The sequence below is a fragment of the Salvelinus namaycush genome, chromosome 9 (genome assembly GCF_016432855.1).
Source record: "Salvelinus namaycush isolate Seneca chromosome 9, SaNama_1.0, whole genome shotgun sequence".
In the NCBI taxonomy this organism is placed as follows: Eukaryota; Metazoa; Chordata; class Actinopteri; order Salmoniformes; family Salmonidae; genus Salvelinus; species Salvelinus namaycush.
Window position 1 is genome coordinate 21,726,721 of NC_052315.1, and position 20,302 is coordinate 21,747,022.

The window sequence follows — 20,302 nt, forward strand, 5'->3', positions numbered from 1 at the left end:
GGAAAGGTACAGTAAGTACATGGACTGGTCTGGTGAGGTGCGTCCTGTCAGTGAGAAATACGAATCATCCATTAAGAGTCTTTTAGAGAAAATGACCAACTATTATGATGGAGGAGGACAGGACTCAGAAGAGTTGAACCCCTTGGGTCTGTGCTGCCTTCTATAACATGGGCTGCTCAGGAAACGCATTTTCACATGATCAATGCATTTATTAATCATACCATAACACCTAGCTCATGAATTGTGATTCCACAGCTATGCACAACTATCCAGTTGTGAATGAAATGCCAACAGGTCATAGCGAAGCCAGCAGCCACTAAAGTGTGAATCATTACAGCAAGCAAAATGTCACAAACACATTGACTCTCCAGGCCGTTCTGAAAAGAGACTATCCAATGAGAGAGTGAGACAGAGAGAAAGAGTAAGAGAGGGAGAAATGAAGAGAGAGTGAGTGAGTGAGTGAGTGAGTGAGTGAGTGAGTGAGTGAGTGAGTGAGTGAGTGAGTGAGGTGGAGGTGGAGGTGGAGGTGGTGGTTGCTGCAGCCCAGGCATCTACAATCGATCACCGGTTACCACTATGTCAATAGAAAGAAATGAGGCCACTCAAGGGCTCCCTCTCCCCATCTCCTCTTCATTGTGCCTTTCACAAAACCTGTACTTATAACCAGATACCTGAGCAAATAAATAAATCAACCACTCTGGGAGGGGGAAAGAAAAAACAAAACATCGAGGTGTGCTGTAGTGTACTGTAGCCTAACTCTCGGGCCCGAGAAGTGACTAAATCAATCCGATGGCGTACAACACATTACAGTGTCAGCCTGGAGTTTAATCTGGGTCCTACAGCACCACTCTCCAGAGCCGAAGCCCTGCTGCAGGTTGAACCATAGGACAAAAGAAATACGGACCAGAAGCAATTTAGAGAGGTCAGATGAGAGTGACTTATCAGTCAATAGGCCTTTGTATGAGCTTTGATCTCATAGAGAGTGTTGGAATTCTCCAAACCAACAGTGAATACCGATAAAGTATTTTATCTGGACTATTAAATCAATGTCATTTCAAGGTTAGTGTGGCGATTGTGCAATGTATGATCTACCCTCTAATGTGTATGCAGGAGCATGTAACACAAGTTGTTTGTATTCAGAATTGTTTTGAAGCTCTTGCCCAGAAGGATATCCTACGAATCAGGTTTGGGTTAGCAAAGTAACTTTTATCAACCCTGAGTCATCTCGGGATAGCCAGTCATATGAATGTGGTTCACCTATTAGTCAGGTAAATTTCTACGGCAATGAATCCTTCAGAACTAACCTGCTCCAGGGCAGGCTAACTCAGGGCTAACTATTTATCCCGAATGAAGTACCTGAGCCACGAGTTGAGGCCTAATGAAAGAGCTACTCAGGGTTTTCTAAAGCCAACCATCTTCAGTTAGTACGGATGAAGCCTGGGCTGGAATGTGAAGCTAACTGAAGCTGGTTAGCTTTACAAAAGTAGATCTAGCTTTACAAAAGTAGATCTAGCTTGCACCGTAGTATACCCCTCAGGAATTAGAGCAATGTAAAAACAGTGAATAAAAATAGGTCTATGTAAAAATAGCATAAAAAAGATATATACTTTATGTAAATTAATAGATCATTTCCTTATAACTACAAGTATTGAATTCATAAATTACATATTTTACTGGAGAAGGATATTCAAGCAAGAGTTTAACATTTCTAGTGAGGTCAAATTTTCCATAGTGTATAAACATTTTCTGGCTGGCATATTTTGCGCAAAACAATAATTTCCATTGTTGATAATTACAGGCTTTGTTATTGAAGCAGCACATTGGTCTTAATGTGTCAGTAAATGGAGATAATTACAGTACATTATACCTAAGCAGCCAAAAGGACTGAGAAAAAACTGCAAAACTAATAGCAGTATTTTAGAGCATCAATTATGCTCTAAATTGGTAGAATTTTTACACAATGTAACATGCTATCATTGATGGTAAATGTCATTCATCCTTATGTGGTAATGTGATAATCAGGTAGTCATTCTGATGTCTGTATGTAGGAATATCGAATGTATAGCGTAGTAGCCGTGAAGTCCAAATAGCAATACTGTGAGTGTATGTAGTAATGTCAGTTACAGGGCGGCTGTCTGATTGATGAACGATGCTCTTGGTTAAGTCATGAGTGGGAACAGTAAAACAAACATCCCTAGGAAAATGGCCTTGTCATATTTATCCCATAAAGGTGAGATGGGATAGAGGACTAAGCTGTTTGTGGGTCGAGTTCACCAGTGCTCCAGCGTCTAGCACATCGGTGCGGTCTAGCACAACTTTCTTCTCTGAAGTAAGAGGGAGAAAAAGTCCTCTCCTATCTGAGTGAAAGTCCTGCTGTCAGATTTAAGATATAAATAATGGGATCTCACAGTGAGCCCTCTGAGAAAGTTTAACACCAGAGAGAGAACCACTGCTACTGTGGAATAAGAATCAGTACAGAGGAGAGGGTGGTTTAAATACTGTAAGCCCTGGTCTAACATTGCCATGCACAGGGTGTCCTGATAACACTGAGATGGCATGGACACGCAGCTCACACCAAACCTGCCTTTTAGCTAATGCCAGCCACCCAGCTAGACACAGAGAACATGTGGAGACCAAACAGAGATTGCTGCTGTACCTCTTTATAAATTCTGGGCATAGAAACACGGCTATCAACTGATGCTACAGCACCTGCAACAAAGGCCTCATTTATAAAACAGTGTTGTTTAGAGGCTGTATTAGCTGAGCTTTCAGCTGCTCCTCCGGGATGACCTTTCAGTCGCCACAGGACTAGATTACGGTTATTTCCGCTTCAATTCATACAAACAACTATTATTTATTCCGCTGGACTGCTACCAAAATAATAAAATAAAGTCTCAATACTTTGTCCACAAACAGGATTCCTCAACACACTTCGCAGGATCCCGGAACAGAAAAGGCCAATGTTTGGAGGGAAAAGGGATGAAGGAAAAAAATACTCTTCTCAAGGGAGACACAATGGAGGCTTTTTATGGCCAGACTATTCTCATCCTGAAGTCAATCGGCATTCCAAAGGCCCTTATTCAGGCAGAGTATAAAAAAACATGCCAAAGCATTTGTGAGCTTCGCGTCTCTCCTTGAAGTCTTACTGTCACATGCCAATCAGCCAGAATTACATGGCAGACATGCTCAAAGACTCACGGAGAATGGCTGATTCTGTTCCTGCCTTCCTTTCTCTAATACCCTGCATTCACACGGGGGAGTGGCGTGGTGCTGGCTGGTGGCAGTCACGTCTCACAGCTAACCGAGGACATATGAGGACTCCCAATCAGATAAACCAATAAACGTAAATAACACCCAAGGCAGGATGTATCTGTGTGAGAGAGAACGAGGCCTGGGGATGCATGCAGAGCAGCGGAACTAGGAGATATTGTGTGTCCACATGTAAACAGCTGGGAGAGTAAAGCAATCGGAACCGGCTGCTCCCTCCCTCCTGCAGTACCGTTACCGTCAGCCCGCCAGCACTCTGCCTGCCGACGTCTGCAACTATCTCACTCTCTTCCCCCCCATTTCTTCTTCCTTTTTTTTTTATTCCACATCCGATGATGTTATCAACTTAATCTGCTTTTAATTAACTTGGTTAAAAAGGATTGAGAGCACTTTCTGTTGTTGTCAAACAGAGGGAGAGGAAGCACAGAAGGGGAAGGGGGTGGAGGAAGAGAAGAGATGTGGGGATAGAGCCAGGAGGAGGAGAAAACAGCCCCCTGTGGGACAAGAGTGAAATGGAGAAAGTCGATGTGGAGATGGCAAAGTGCCAAGGCAAGCAGTCAGCCAGCGGTATATGCATTCATTAGAGGACTACAGGCTTCATAGGGAGGCCTGGGGGCATTCTAATGTTGTTAACATCAGATACAGGGACTGATTACTTTGCAAATCAAATCAAAGATTATTGGTCGCGTACACAGATTTGCAGGTGTTATGGCAGGTGCAGTGAAATGCTTATGTTTCTAGCTCCAACAGTGCAGTAGAATGTCTTACAAATACAATACACAAATAATCTAAACTAGAAATTGAGAACTGAGTGTACTAAACATTAAGAACACCTGCTCTTTCCATGACATAGACTGACCAGGTGAATGATCCATTATTGATGTCACTTGTTAACTCCACTTCAATCAGTGTAGATGAAGGGTAGGAGACAGGTTAAAGAAGTGTCAAGACAAAATATTTAAGTGCCTTTGAACGGGGTATGGTAGTAGGTTCCAGGTACACCGGTTTGTGTCAAGAACTGCAACGCTGCTGTTTTTTTCACGCTCAACAGATTCCCATATGTATCAAGACTGGTCCAAAACTCAAAGGACATCCAGCCAACATGGGCCAGCATCCCTGCTGAACACATTGGACACCTTGTAGAGTCCATGCCTCGACGAATTGAGGTTGTTCTGAGCTCAATATTAGGAAGGTGTTCCTAATGTTTGGTATACTCATTGTAAATTAGAGTTCCACTTGATGATGAAAGTCAAATGACAATGCTACAGGCCTCCAGACAGTAAGAAGCAATGCATTGAACATCCTTTGATGTGTGTGTGTTTGTGGCAGCAATTCCATAATTGGTACACTTACACACAAATGTAGTAAGGTTTCACAAGGGCGCTTTAAAAACACTATCTTCCATCTAACAATAAAGCAGAAAAAGAGAGACAGAGAGATTGTCTAAATCAGGGGTGTCAAACATACTGCCCCTGGGCCGGGGGTCCAATCTGGCTCACGGGTGGTTTGACAATAAAAAAATAAAAAATAAAAATTAAAAAAATACACACACACACATATATATATATAAACCGGTAGTTTGGATCCTGGATACTGATTGGCTAAAACAGCATTTAGCCGTGTGTATGTGAGACCGTAAACCATGACTATGACGTTTAGCCTTTTCACCTCGATAAAATGGCTACATCAACAATAGTTTGACATGCCGATGTACAAAATAAACGTTTAGATTAACTTGAGAGAAACCGAAACGAAAAGAACATTGTGAAACAAACAAAGCGGGCACATACCTGATTCACTGACTGGTGTGCAGAAAAAGGGATGCATTGTGAGTTTGGGAATACAACAAAAACGGAGCTGAACGTCATTCTAAGGGGACTTGTATGGTTCAGTGAGAAACATGAATGCCGAAGAATATGGGATTAGCAGCTACGCTGGACTCAGAGCTGGTTTGAACCGACAAATCAACGACCCCCCTGTCAGTTTGGCATGGAGTATACAGAAGGACACCAAATTCACAACGACCAACAATGTGTCTGTCGGCGTAATTAAAAAGTTGAGGGAAGAGGGGCCATGATAAAGCTGAACGGCTAGGTATGGTATGTAACTTAACTAGCTAAATCATTCTAATTGTCACGAATCCCGTTTCCTGAGTCGGTTTTTTGCCTGTGTTCTGTCCTGGAGTGTTTTTTCCGGCGTCCTGGAACGCACCCTGTCTGGTTGCCGGGCAATGTAGCCAGTTGGGAGTTCTGATTACCCGCACCTGTATCCCATCAGCTATCTGCACACCTGGTCCTGATCATCATCTCTCCTCTTCATAAGCCCGGACCTGACATCCATTCCCTGCCGGATCGTTAGCCATGAACAGTATGTTGTGCCATAGTATCAGCCTCAAGTTGGATAGAATTTGTTTTGTTGTTTTTTACGTATTGCTTGCCTTAAACTTACCTCCGTTTGTTTTGTCTTCAGTTACTCACCCGGATCATTTACCCCATTCCCGCCTGGTCGTCGGAGGATTCTGCTACCCCATTGGATCCACCTATTTACTCCCATCAACTCACCACCGCTGCCCGCTACGCCACCTGGATATATCTACCCATTCACATTCACTTGTAAATAAATACTCACCTTCTTCCTACTCTCCTTGTCCTGGTCTGCTTCTGGGTTCGATTTTGAAAGTACGTGACAGAACGATCCGGCCAAGGATGAACCCAGCGGACCTGGACTCCGTTTGCCATGCCATTACCCAGCAGGGGAAGACATTGGGACAACACAAGATGACGCTACAGGAGATAGCGGGTTCAATCCAGAACTTATCTACTAGCTTGACACAAATCCAGGATCAGCTCAGTTTGCCGGCGATTCATTCACCACCTGTTTCACCCATCTCACCTGCCGTGTCTGGAGCGGTTTCCTTCCGTGAACCCAAGGTACCGACGCCTGATAAATATGAAGGGGATTTGGGAAGATGCCGTTCGTTTCTTATGCAGTGTGGGTTAGTGTTTGATCTGCAGCCCCATTCTTATGCCACTGACAAGGCTAGGATAGCCTTTGTTATTGAACTGCTGCGTGGAAGAGCTCTGGAATGGGCTTCAGCCGTTTGGGAACGACAGGGGACCTGCATGGCTTCATACCTGGAGTTCACGGGAGAGATGAGAAAGCTTTTTGACCATCCAGTCCGAGGTAAGGACGCAGCTAAACGTTTGTTCACTCTTCGCCAAGGAGCTCGCAGTGTGGCAGACTTTATGATCGAGTTCAGGACATTGGCTGTGGAGAGTGGTTGGAATGAGGAGTCACTACAAGCGGCTTTTTACCAGGGGTTGTCGGAGCAACTCAAGGACGAGCTGATATCCTATCCAGAGCCTAGTGACCTAGACAGCTTGGTCACTTTATCTATTCGGGTAGATAATAGAGTCCGAGAGAGAAGGAGGGAGAAGCAGTGGGGCCCATCCAATCAATCAGCAACTCGGTTACCATTCGGTTCAGGAAGTGAACCAGAACGTATTGATCGTTATTCCCCACACGGGATTAGTGGAGGGGTCTTGCCACCAGATTCTGAACCAATGCAAGTGGGGCGACACGGGCTAACTAAGGAGGAGCGCCAACGTAGACGTGAGACCAACAGCTGTTTCTACTGTGGTAGCTCGGGACATTACATCTCCGCTTGTCCACAGCGCCCGTTAAACTGCCCGGCTCGCTAGTTTTGGGAGGAATTTTAGCGAGCCAGTTTCAATCTCTCAAGGATCCTGTCAGACCCCGTTTTCCTGCGACCCTTATGAATAAGGATCAGAGCTTAGAGATGAACGCTCTTATCGATTCAGGTGCCGATGGCAGCTTTATTGATGCCGACTTGGTGGAACAGCTGGGGCTTTCCAAGGAGCAATTGCCGGAAGCCATTGAAGCAACCACTCTGAACGGCAGTAGTCTGGCACGGATCACTATGAGGACTGAACCGGTTAAGATGTTGGTGTCGGGGAATCATTCAGAGTTTATCTCCTTCTTCATTCTGTCCTCGCCCCATGTTCCTCTGGTTCTTGGTTACCCCTGGCTGAAGGAACACAATCCCTCGTTTGATTGGGTGACGGGTAAGGTAACTAGTTGGAGCATTGAGTGTCATGCTAACTGCCTTAGGACTGCCTGTTCTCCTGCTGTTTCCAGTCAGGTCAGTGACTCTGCTCCTCCTGATTTGTCCCTGGTTCCAGGAACATATCACGAGTTGGGTGAAGTATTCAGTAAACAGAAGGCTCTGTCCCTTCCTCCCCACCGACCTTATGACTGTGCGATTAATCTGTTTCCTGGAGCTGCCTTTCCCAAGGGACGGTTATACAGTATCTCTCGACCTGAACGTGAGGCCTTGGAGACCTACATCAAGGAGTCTCTAGCTGCAGGTCTCATTCGGCCCTCGTCATCACCTCTGGGAGCAGGATTTTTTTTTGTGAGCAAGAAGGATGGCTCTCTTCGACCGTGTATTGATTATCGGGGTTTGAATGATATTACGATCAAGAACAAGTATCCCCTGCCCTTGATGAGCTCGGCTTTCGATTCCTTACAGGGTGCTACGGTTTTTACGAAGCTTGATTTACGTAATGCTTATCATTTGGTTCGGATCAAAGAGGGGGACGAGTGGTTGACTGGGTTCAATACTCCGATGGGACATTTTGAGTACCAGGTGATGCCGTTTGGACTGACCAACGCTCCTGCTGTGTTCCAAAGTATGGTGAATGACGTTCTGAGATATGATTGGTATTTTTGTGTTCGTTTACCTGGATGATATCCTCATCTTCTCGAAGGAGCTTTCTAGCCACGTTCTGCATGTCAAGCAGGTCCTGCAGCGGTTATTGGAGAACCGTCTGTTCGTGAAGGCTGAGAAGTGTGATTTTCACGCCCACACGACGTCCTTCCTCGGGTACATCATATCCAGGGGAGAGATCAAGATGGACCAAGAGAAGGTTCGGGCGGTTCGGGATTGGGTCCAGCCCGGTACAAGATTGCAGCTCCAGAGATTCCTGGGCTTTGCGAATTTATCGGAGGTTTATCCGTGATTACAGCCGGGTGGCCGCCCCTTTAACTGTACTGACGTCTTGCACCAGAAAGTTCTGTTGGTCTCCTGAGGCAGACCGGGCATTTCTAGATTTGAAGAGCCGATTCACCAACGCCCCGATTCTCTCTCAACCTGACACTTCCCGTCAGTTCGTTGTGGAGGTGGATGCGTCTGATGTGGGGGTGGGCGCCATCCTGTCCCAGCGTAGCTCCACTGACGGTAAACTCCATCCCTGCGCCTTCTACTCTTGTCGTCTTTCTCCAGCTGAAAGAAACTACGATGTGGGTAACCGGGAGCTTCTCGCTGTGAAGCTTGCCTTGGAGGAGTGGCGTCACTGGTTGGAGGGAGCGGAGCAACCGTTTGTGGTCTGGACTGACCACAATAATCTGGCTTACGTGCAATCGGCTAAACGTCTCAACTCCCGTCAGGCCCGGTGGGCTTTGTTTTTTGGACGCTTCAATTTTTCCCTGACGTTCCGACCTGGGTCGAAGAACGGGAAGGCGGACGCCCTGTCCCGGATGTTCTCCAAGACGGAGGAGAGTGGGGCCAAGACTGAGACGATTCTTCCCCAGAACGTTGTCGTGGGAGCCGTTACATGGAGGATTGAGGAGGATGTGATGGCAGCCCTTCGGACACAGCCCGGGCCCGGTAACGGTCCACCCGGTCGGTTGTTCGTGCCTGAGTCGGTTCGTTCTGCTGTCCTTCAGTGGTCCCACGCCAGCAAGATAGCTTGTCACCCTGGCGTTGCTCGGACTATGGCGCTACTGCGCAGACGATTTTGGTGGCCTGCCATGGGAGAAGATACCCGGAGGTTTGTTGCCGCTTGTCCTGTTTGTGCGCAGAATAAGAGTACATCCCACCTTTCATGTCTCCTGCCTCAAGCCGGTTCTCCTCAGTCCTCTGTTGCCCCCTCCTCCTCGTCCTCCTCGGATGATCGGAGGTGGTCCTGTCTACACGGTGCGCCGCATCATGGACTCCAGACGGCGGGGTCGAGGGTACCAGTATTTAGTGGATTGGGAAGGATATGGTCCTGAGGAGAGGAGTTGGATTGCTCGGCGTCAGATCCTTGACGATGACCTGCTTCGTGACTTTTACCGCCTCCACCCTGGCGCTCCGGGTAGTCCGCCCGGTGGCGTTCGTCGGAGGGGGGGGTACTGTCACGAATCCCGTTTCCTGAGTCGGTTTTTTGCCTGTGTTCTGTCCTGGAGTGTTTTTTCCGGCGTCCTGGAACGCACCCTGTCTGGTTGCCGGGCAATGTAGCCAGTTGGGAGTTCTGATTACCCGCACCTGTATCCCATCAGCTATCTGCACACCTGGTCCTGATCATCATCTCTCCTCTTCATAAGCCCGGACCTGACATCCATTCCCTGCCGGATCGTTAACCATGAACAGTATGTTGTGCCATAGTATCAGCCTCAAGTTGGATAGAATTTGTTTTGTTTTTTTTACGTATTGCTTGCCTTAAACTTACCTCCGTTTGTTTTGTCTTCAGTTACTCACCCGGATCATTTACCCCATTCCCGCCTGGTCGTCGGAGGATTCTGCTACCCCATTGGATCCACCTATTTACTCCCATCAACTCACCACCGCTGCCCGCTACGCCACCTGGATATATCTACCCATTCACATTCACTTGTAAATAAATACTCACCTTCTTCCTACTCTCCTTGTCCTGGTCTGCTTCTGGGTTCGATTTTGAAAGAACGTGACACTAATGTACCCTGACAATATAACTGGTAGCTACAGTCGGAAGTTTACATACACCTTAGCCAAATACATTTAAACTCAGTTTTTCATAATTCCTGACATTTAATCCTAGTAAAAAATCCCAGTTTTAGGTCAGTTAGGATCACCACTTCATTTTAAGAATGTGAAATGGCAGAATAATAGTAGAGAATGATTTATTTCAACTTTTATTTCTTTCATCACATTCCCAGTAGGTCAGAAGTTTACATACACTCAATTAGTATTTGGTAGCATTGCCATTAAATTGTTTAACTTGGGTAAAACGTTTTGGGTAACCTTCCACAAGCGTCCCACAATAAGTTGGGTGAATTTTGGCCCTTTCCTCCTGACAGAGCTGGTTGCAAACCGTAGTCTTGCTTTTTATGGCGGATTTGGAGCAGTGGCTTCCTTGCTGAGTGGCCTTTCAGGTTATGTCGATATAGGATTTGTTTTACTGTGGATATAGATACTTTTGTACCTGTTGCCTCCAGCATCTTCACAAGGTCCTTTGCTGTTGTTCTGGGATTGATTTGCCCTTTTCGCACCAAAGTACGTTCATCTCGAGGAGACAGAACGTTTCTCCTTCCTGAGCGGTATGATGGCTGCGTGGTCCCATGGTGTTTATACTTGCGTACTATTGTTTGTACAGGTGAACGTGGTACCTTCAGGCATTTTGAATTTGCTCCCAAGGATGAACCAGACTTGTGGAGGTCTACAATTTTTTTCTGAGGCCTTGGCTGATTTCTTTTGATTTTCCCATGATGTCAAGCAAAGAGGCACTGAGTTTGAAGGTTGGCCTTGAAATACATCCACAGGTACACCTCCAATTGACTCAAATGATGTCAATTAGCCTATAGGAAGTTTCTAAAGCCATGACATCATTTTCTGGAATTTTCCAAGCTGTTTAAAGGGACAGTCAACTTAGTGTATGTAAACTTCTGACCCACTGGAATTGTGAAATAGTGAAATAATCTGTCTGTAAACAATTGTTGAAAAAATTACTTGTGTCATGCGCAAAGTAAATGTCCTAACCGACTTGCCAAAACTATAGTTTGTTAACAAGAAATTTGTGGAGTGGTTGAAAAACGAGTTTTAATGACTCCAACCAAAGTGTATGTAAACTTTCGACTTCAACTGTATGTAGGCCTAACTATTAGCTAACGCTATTGTATGATGTTTCAGGTACACAAAAGAGCCAATAGGAGTGAACACCCACGCAAAAACGCTGCCAAAGATCTTCAAAATATCTAGCCCGTCGCAGATTTACACAAACCACTGCCTTCAAACCACCATGATCCAGAAACTTTCGGATGACAGAGGCACGAGAAATAGAGGTTCGATAAATATTGTCTGTCAGAGGACACAGGTTCGAAACCTCTCTTCAAAGTTACTGGAGGCCAAATCTGGAAGCGGTGGAGCACTATTCTCTCTGACAACACAGCAGCAGCTCCCCCAGTTAAATGAACGGCATCCATTTCCAGCAGCGTGTAGCCAACAAACGACAACATGGGCAAGCCAACAACAAACGATAACACGGAGAAAAAAAATCGCTTGTGCACAATAAATGGCAATATTCAGATCAACATGAATAAATAATTGGCATGTGTTAGTCACTCCAGAAGTGGTGCTAATGCTTGTTTTTTTTTCATACATTTAATGTAAGCTTGCTATCTAGTCTGGGGTTATTGCATACTGTAGCAACCAGTCTAGCAAAGAGACTTTTGTCCGGACTACTTTTTCTGGCGGAATGTATTTATTATAAATGTATTTATTAAAGCAACATTTTCAATTTAGATGTGTAGTTCCTTGCCTTACTGTGTTGGCAACCAGTTTATAAAAGCAATAAGGCACTTCAAGGGTTAGTGGTATATGTCCAATATACCACGGCTAAGGGCTGTATCCAGGCACTCCGCGTTGCGTCATGCTTAAGAACAACCCTTAGCCGTGGTATATCGGGACTTAATGCTTAAATATACAGTGCCTTGAGAAAGTATTCATAGCCCTTGACTTATTGCACATCTGTTGTGTTACAGCCTGAATTCAAAACGGATTAAATAGATTTTGTTTCTTACCCATCTACACACAATACCCCATAATGACAAAGTAATAACATGTTTCTAGAAGTTTTAGCAAATTTATTGAGAAATATCTAATTTACATAAGTATTCACACCCCTGAGTCAAGAATTTGTAGAAGCACCATTGACCAGTCTGTGCTAGAAAAATCTTATATTAGAGTCTTTCTGTGTACGTCTCTAAGAGCTTTCCACACCTGGATTGGGCAACATTGGCCCATTATTCTTTTCAAAATTATTCCAGCTCTGTCAAATTGGTTGTTGATCATTGCTAGACAACCATTTTCAGGTCTTGCCATAGATCTTCAAGTAGATTTAAGTCCAAACTGTAACTCAGCCACTCAGGAACATTCACTGTCTTCTTGGTAAGCAACTCCAGTGTAGATTTGGCCTTGTGTTTTAGGTTATTGTCATGCTGAAAGGTGAATTCATTTCCGTGTCGAGTGAAACGTAGACTCAGCCTGGTTTTCCTCTAGAATGTTGCCTGGGTTTAGCTCCTTTTCATACATATTTTATCCTGAAAAACTCCACAGTCCTTAATGATTACAAGGATACTCATTACATTATGCTTGAAAACATGGAGAGTGGTACTCAGTAATGTGATGAATTGGATTTGCTCTAAACATAACACTTTGTATTCAGGACAAAAAGTTAATTGCTTTGCCACATTTTTTTGTAGTATTACCTTAGTGCCTTGTTGCAAACAGGATGCATGTTTTGGAATATTTGTAAACTCTACAAGCTTCCTTCTTTTCACTCTGTCAATTAGGTTAGTACTGTGGAGTAACTACAATGTTGTTGATCCATCATATGTTCTCTCTTATCAGAGCCAATCAACTCTGTATCTGGTTTAAAGTAAATATTGGCCTCATGATTAAATCCCTGAGCGGTTTCCTTCTTCTCCAGAAACTGAGTTAGGAAAGACGCCTGTATCTTTTTGGTGACTGGGTATTGATACACCATCCAAATAATGAATAACTTCATCATGATCAAACGGACATTCATTGTCTGCTTTTTTATTTTTACCCATCTACCAATAGATGCCCTTCTTTGAGAGGCATTGTAAAACCTCGCTGGTCTTTGTGGTTGAAATTGTGTTTGAAATTCACTGCTAGACTAAGGGACCTTACAGATAATTGTATGTGTGGGGTACAGAGATGAGGTAGTCATTCAAACTCAGGCTGTAACAGAACACCATGTGGAAAAAGTCAAGGGGTGTGAATACTTTCTGAAGTGCATTAAGACATTTTTCAGACCTCTTGTCTTTTTCCACATTTTGTTACAATACAGCCTTATTCTAAAATGCATTTAAAAAATATATATCTACACACAATACCAAACAATGACAAAACGAAAACAGGTTTTTAGAGATGAGAAACAACTGAAATACCTTATTTACATAAGTATTCAGACCTTTTGCTATGAGACTCGAAATTGAGCTCAGGTGCATGCTGTTTCCATTGCTAATCCTTGAGATGTTTCTACAACTTTATTGAAGTCCACCTGTGGTAAATTCAATTGATTGGACATGATTTGGAAAGGCACACACCTGTCTATATGAGGTCCCACAGTTGACAGTGCATTTCAGGGCAAAAATCAAGCCATGAGGTGGAAGGAATTGTGTCAAGGCATAGATCTGGGGAAGGGTACCAAAACATTTCTGCAACATTGAAGGTCCCCAAGAACACAGTGGCCTCAATCAATAATACGGAAGCCACTCCTCAGTAAGAGGCACATGACAGCCAGCTTGGAGTTTGCCAAAAGGCACCTAAACGACTCGAGGACCATGAGATACAAGATTCTCTGGTCTGATGAAATCAAGATTGAGCTCTTTGGCCTGAATGCTAAGCATGACGTCTGGAGGAAACCTTGCACCATCCCTAAGGTGAAGCCTGGTGGTGTTTTCCAGCGACAGGGACTGGGAAACCAGTCAGAATTGAAGGAAAGATGAACGGAGCAAAGTACAGAGAGATCCTTGATGAAAACCTGCTCTAGAGCACTCAGGAACTCAGACTGGGACGAAGGTTCACATTCCAACAGGACAACGACCCTAAGAACACAGCCAAGACAACGCAGGAGTGGCTTCAGGACAGGTCTCTGAATGTCCTTGAAACCGATCTCTTGAAAGACCTGAAAATAGCTGTGCAGCGACGCTCCCCATCCAACCTGACAGAGCTTGAGAGGTACTGCAGGTAAGAATGGGAGAAACTCCCCAAATACAGGTGTGCTAAACTGTCGGAAACCATCTCAGGGAAGCTCATCTGCGTGGTCGTTGTCCACACCAGGGTCTAGACTTATCTGCAGTTTGGTGTCTTAACCAACTTCAGTGGGCAAATGCTCACCTTTGATGGCCACGGGCACACTGGAGAAGTGTGCTCTTCACCGATGAATCCAGGTTTCAACTATACCGGGCAGATGGCAGACGTCTGGGTTCGTGTGGGCGAGCGGTTTGCTGATGTCAGTGTTGTGAACGGAGTGCCTCATGGTGGTGGTGGAGTTATGGTATGGGCAGGCATATGCTACGGACAACGAACACTATTGCATTTTATCGATGGCAATTTGAATGCACAGAGATACGAGATCCTGAGGCCCATTGTCATGCCATTCATCTGCAGCCATCACCTCATGTTTCAGCATGATAAATCACGGCCCCATGTCGCAAGGATCTGCACACAATTCCTGGAAGCTGAAAATGTCCCAGTTCTTTCATGGCTTGCATACTCACCAGACATGGCCCATTGACCCACCAGACCCATTGAGCATGTTTGGGATGCTCTGAATCGACGTGTACAACAACGTGTTCCAGTTCCCACCAATATACAGCAACTTTGCACACCCACTGAAGAGGAGTGGGATAACATGCCACAGGCCACAATCAACAGTCTGATCAACTCTATGCAAAGGAGATGTGTCACGATTCATGAGGCAATTTGTGGTTACAACAGATATTGACTGGTTTTCTGATCCACCTCCCTACCTTTTTTTTAAAGGTATCTGTGGCCAACAGATGCATATCTGTATTCCCAGTCATGTGAAATCCATAGATTAAGCCATACTGAATTTATTTCAATTTACGGATTTCCTTGTAACTCAGTAAAATCTTTGAAATCGTTTCATGTTGCGTTTATGTTTTAGTTCAATGTATATAATATATTAAAAAATATTGGGGAGGACAGGGGGACGACCTCAGTCGACTGACTGAAACCAAATGGAAACTGTTTAGAAATGATATTGGACCTACATTTATACAGTTTCTTGACTGTGTCCAGCTCGCTAAGAATCACCCAAATGAAAGCACGACAGTCAGGGAGCATCAGAAATTCCCAAAATTATGAATAGAGGACCATTTTTTGCACATTTCTGACGCAGAAGGAAAAATAACCAATTATCCGTGCGGCGCTCCGGACCTCTTTGAAGACCGAATGAGGCCCCCGGGGGAAAATGTGTTTGACACCACTGGCCCAAATCCTCCTAAGCTATGTCTACACAGGCAATGCACAGCCATCAGCCAAAGCCGGCATGTGTTACCTGAAAAACTGTAAACACAGTCATACAGTTTCTAACAGCAGCACAGCCATCCCTGAGACAGGGCTGTTCCAGGGGAAGGGACAGGGCATGAAGCTGAGAGAGAGGTGTTTACTACTACTGCATCAGTCACAGAGAGCACCAAGTCCAACACGACATGCAGCAGAACCAGCTGCATCAGCCACAAGAAGACAGTGATAAGTAGTGCTTGGACATGACTCAAAAATATACGCTTAGGCTGCACTGTGCCATATTTGGAATTGGTTGGAATAACTGACACTCCTGAAAACTCATCTTCACAGTGATCAAATCTGCAGTATGGTGAGTGTCACCCCCACCTCCGCCTTCCTGTCCACATACTTTACCAACACAAGCAGTAGATAAAGTATACAGTGGGGGGAAGAAGTATTTGACACACTGCCGATTTTGCAGGTTTTCCTACTTACAAAGCATGTAGAGGTCTGTAATTTTTATCATAGGTACACTTCAAATGTGAGAGACGGAATCTAAAACAAAAATCCAGAAAATCACATTGTATGATTTTTAAGTAATTAATTTGCATTTTATTGCATTACATAAGTATTTGATCACCTACCAACCAGTAAGAATTCCAGCTCTCACAGACCTGTGAAGAGAGCTGGGACCACAGTCTCAAAGAAAACCATTAGTAACACACTACGCCGTCATGGATTAAAATCCTGCAGTGCACGCAAGGTCCCCCTGCTCAAGCCAGCGCATGTCCAGGCCCGTCTGAAGTTTGCCAATGACCATCTGGATGATCCAGAGGAGGAATGGGAGAAGGTCATGTGGTCTGATGAGACAAAAATAGAGATTTTTGGTCTAAACTCCACTCGCCGTGTTTGGAGGGAGAAGAAGGATGAGTACAACCCCAAGAACACCATCCCAACCGTGAAGCATGGAGGTGGAAACATCATTCTTTGGGATGCTTTTCTGTAAAGGGAACAGGACGACTGCACCGTATTGAGGGGAGGATGGATGGGGCCATGTATAGCGAGATCTTGGCCAACAACCTCCTTCCCTCAGTAAGAGCATTGAAGATGGGTCGTGGCTGGGTCTTCCAGCATGACAACGACCCGAAACACACAGCCAGGGCAACTAAGGAGTGGCTCCGTAAGAAGCATCTCAAGGTCCTGGAGTGGCCTAGCCAGTCTCCAGACCTGAACCCAATAGAAAATCTTTGGAGGGAGCTGAAAGTCAGTATTGCCCAGCGACAGCCCCGAAACCTGAAGGATCTGGAGAAGGTCTGTATGGAGGAGTGGGCCAAAATCCCTGCTGCAGTGTGTGCAAACCTGGTCAAGAACTACAGGAAACGTATGATCTCTGTAATTGCAAACAAAGGTTTCTGTACCAAATATTAAGTTCTGCTTTTCTGATGTATCAAATACTTATGTCATGCAATAAAATGCAAATTAATTACTTAAAAATCATACAATATGATTTTCTGGATTTTTGTTTTAGATTCCGTCTCTCACAGTTGAAGTGTACCTATGATAAAAAATTACAGACTTCTACATGCTTTGTAAGTAGGAAAACCTGCAAAATTGGCAGTGTATCAAATACTTCTTCTCCCCACTGTAAGTACACTCTAGAAAAAAGGGTTCCAAAAGGGTTCTGCGGCTGTCCCCATGGATAACCTTTTTTGGTCCCATGTAGAACCCTTTTTGGCTCCAGGTAGAACTCTTTTGGATTCCATGTAGAACCCTCTGTGGAAAAGGTTCTACATGGAACCAAAATGGTTTATCAAAGGGTTATCCTATAGGGACAGCCGAATAACCTTTTTGGTTCTAGATAGCACCTTTTCGAGTGTAATGTTACAGCTGTGTACTGTATGTGAAAGTGGACTAGGTATGGCATAGAAAGATAACACAACAAGGTATTTGGCATGAAAGGGACACAGAAGCACAAACCCAGTATAATTTATATTTTTACAGCTGAGGTGCTATCTAAAAAAACAAGGTCTAAATTATTCTAACTTCCTTTCAGAAGAGCACTTAGTGTTTCTTACCTTTCATTCCAAACTTTGACCGCCGTCCATATTTGTTGATGAGAACAAACAGGACAACAAGAAGGACACAGGCAAATCCAGCCAGGCCGACAGCAATAGACACCTGGAGCAGGACAAGACAGGGTTTAGTGAGAGTAGATCTCACAATGAAGATGTCTACCTTAAGTACAGAAAAGCCAACAGGCATAAAGCCTGAATGCAGGGTTTGTGAAAACTTGATTAGTAGTGCAATGTACTACTGAAAATTAAAGGGAATGCATTTTATCATATGGTAATGTGCAGTAGACTATTGAGGTTTACATAAGTTACTTCAACAAAAAAAACTTTTAGGGCACTCTCTGCACATTAACAATGCCTCTATGTGCCGTTCTCCACTGGCAAAAAAACAATACAAAGATACACAAAATGAAGTGGAAGTCTTCTCTCCTCCCATGTCAATGCTCTCTTCCCCATTAAAACCTTAAAATGAGCAAATAATCTCCATCCAGTCAATTATGCAGGTTGATGTTTATTGTCATGAGTCTTCTTGTCCTGGAGGCAGAACTGAGCGATTTCCCCTTAAATAGGCCAACTCAAAAGTCAAAATTGGCTATATTGTAAAATTTGATAAAAAATAAAAATGTGCTTTTAGGTCTTCATCTAATTAAGGTCAGGGATAGACAGTATGGTTAACAGTGTGGTTAAGGTTAAAATCAGATTTTATGACTTTGTGGCTGTGCCAGCTAGTGACCACTCTGCAGAGCTGCCTCCAGAACAAGATTCCTGACGAAAAAAAACACTAACCTGTACCAATTACAGCACAAAGATGAGCGAAATTACATTCTTAAGAAGTTGTTAAACACAGTGGCCACAAGGGAAAAGGCAGATAGGAGGGAGCTACAAGGCAAGGGAGTGAAAAATAAAGGAAAATAAACAGATTAAAATAGCTCAAACTAAAGCCTCCTTTTTGTTGTTGTTCCCAGGAAAAAGAAGATGTTTATGTGCTGTATGCAGGCTGTAGCTCCACTAGGTTTAAACAGCCACTTAGTACAGCACCACAGTGTTCTCAAACTCACCCCGAACGTGTCCTCCTCAGGCCTGTGTGTTACTGTGATGGTCGGTGTAGGAGTCCCTGTGAAGAAGAACAAAGAACACATTGGTCCTATTTATGAAAGTACTGACTGACAACCTTGAGTTATACTGTATGTTCTGTATAGTATATCCTGAAACATAACATGCAGTCTACACTATAATTCTGAACAAGCCATAGGCATGAAGATTAACATTCAGAGATGTAATCCGTGATGGCAGGGTAGAAGGGTGGGTATGGCCTACAGCAGGGATCATCAACTACATTCAGCCACGGGCCATTCAGCCCATTTCAAGTTTTGCTTACATTTGTATACGATCAAATACACTGTGTGTACAAAACATTAAGAACACCTGCTCTTTCTATGACAGACTGACCAGGTGAATCCAGGTGAAAGCTATGCTCCCTTATGATGTCACAATCAGTGTAGATGAAGTGGAGGAGACAGGTTAAATAATGATTTTTTAGCCTTGAGTCATGGATTGTGCATGTGTGCCATTTAGAGGGTGAATGAGCAAGACAAAAGATGTAAGTGCCATTGAACAGGGAATGATAGTATGTGTCAGGTGCACCGGTTTGTGTAAATAACTGCAACACAGCTGGGTTTTGCATGCTCAACAGTTTCCTGTGTGTATCAAGAATGGTCCACCAACCAAAGGACATCCAGCCAACTTGATACAACTGTGGGAAGCATTGGAGTCAACATGGGCCAGCATCCCTGTGGAACGCTTTCGACACCTTGTAGAGTCCATCCCGACTTATTAAGGCTGTTCTTAAGGCAAAAGGTTGGGGTACAACTCAATATTAGGAGGGTGTTTTTAATGTTTTGTACACTCTGTGTATTATGTGTGCGAACAGATCCACCCCCCCCCCCCCCACCAAAAAAAAAATGTTTTTTTGGAGCTTATTTGCTGGTGTTTTCACAGTCTTTTATGTCCAACCCTGAGCTACAGTATGTACCAGATGAAAGAATTACAGCACAGACCCACAATCCATGCAGCTAACTGATGTTATGCTTAATGCTTTATAAACTGTGTAGTGTTAGTTGGGTTGTTGCCCTTCACAGCTCTGCTTCCATTTCTGATAAACTGAGACCTTTTCTAGTCTCTCCTCATCTGTATCCACTTCTATGGAGACATTAATTCCCCTGGGTTTCCCTCCCATCATGCTCTCTGCTAACAGGCCACGGTGTGGTGAAGTGTAGAGGAGTGGAACAGAATAGAACAGAACTGTGCTGAGTGTATCTGACAAACCCATCTGTCCTGTTCTGCCTGCCCTCTTCCTCTCCCTGTCTTCCTATCACCAAGTACACTCATCCAACATCATTTCCAGCCCTGACAGTAACAATCTGTCACTCTCTCCCGACCGCATTCAGGATTTATTATGCATGGAATATCCCAATGAAGCTCCGGCATGATGTCAATTTGAGGGCCTGGGGATGAAGATCAGTGGTTGTGCGTGCCTCTACATTTAACTCCTAAATTAGAACAGATTAAAGACTAAATGAAAATGCCCTCCTAGAGCCTGTTGGTCCTTCAATGAGAGAGGCGTCTAGCTATAACCTTGAGTCCTACT

General features: G+C 44.3%; 1 protein-coding gene across 1 annotated transcript in view; it reads right to left on the minus strand.

Moving 5' to 3' along the window:
* LOC120053194 (NT-3 growth factor receptor-like) overlaps positions 1-20,302 on the minus strand; it is a 157,936-nt gene that overhangs the window by 97,510 nt on the left and 40,124 nt on the right. Inside the window, exons 8-9 of the mRNA XM_039000353.1 lie at positions 18,714-18,769; positions 17,659-17,761 (exon numbers count right to left, since the gene is read on the minus strand). Coding sequence (XP_038856281.1) covers positions 17,659-17,761; positions 18,714-18,769 — 159 coding nt within the window. The remainder of the gene's footprint in view (positions 1-17,658; positions 17,762-18,713; positions 18,770-20,302) is intronic.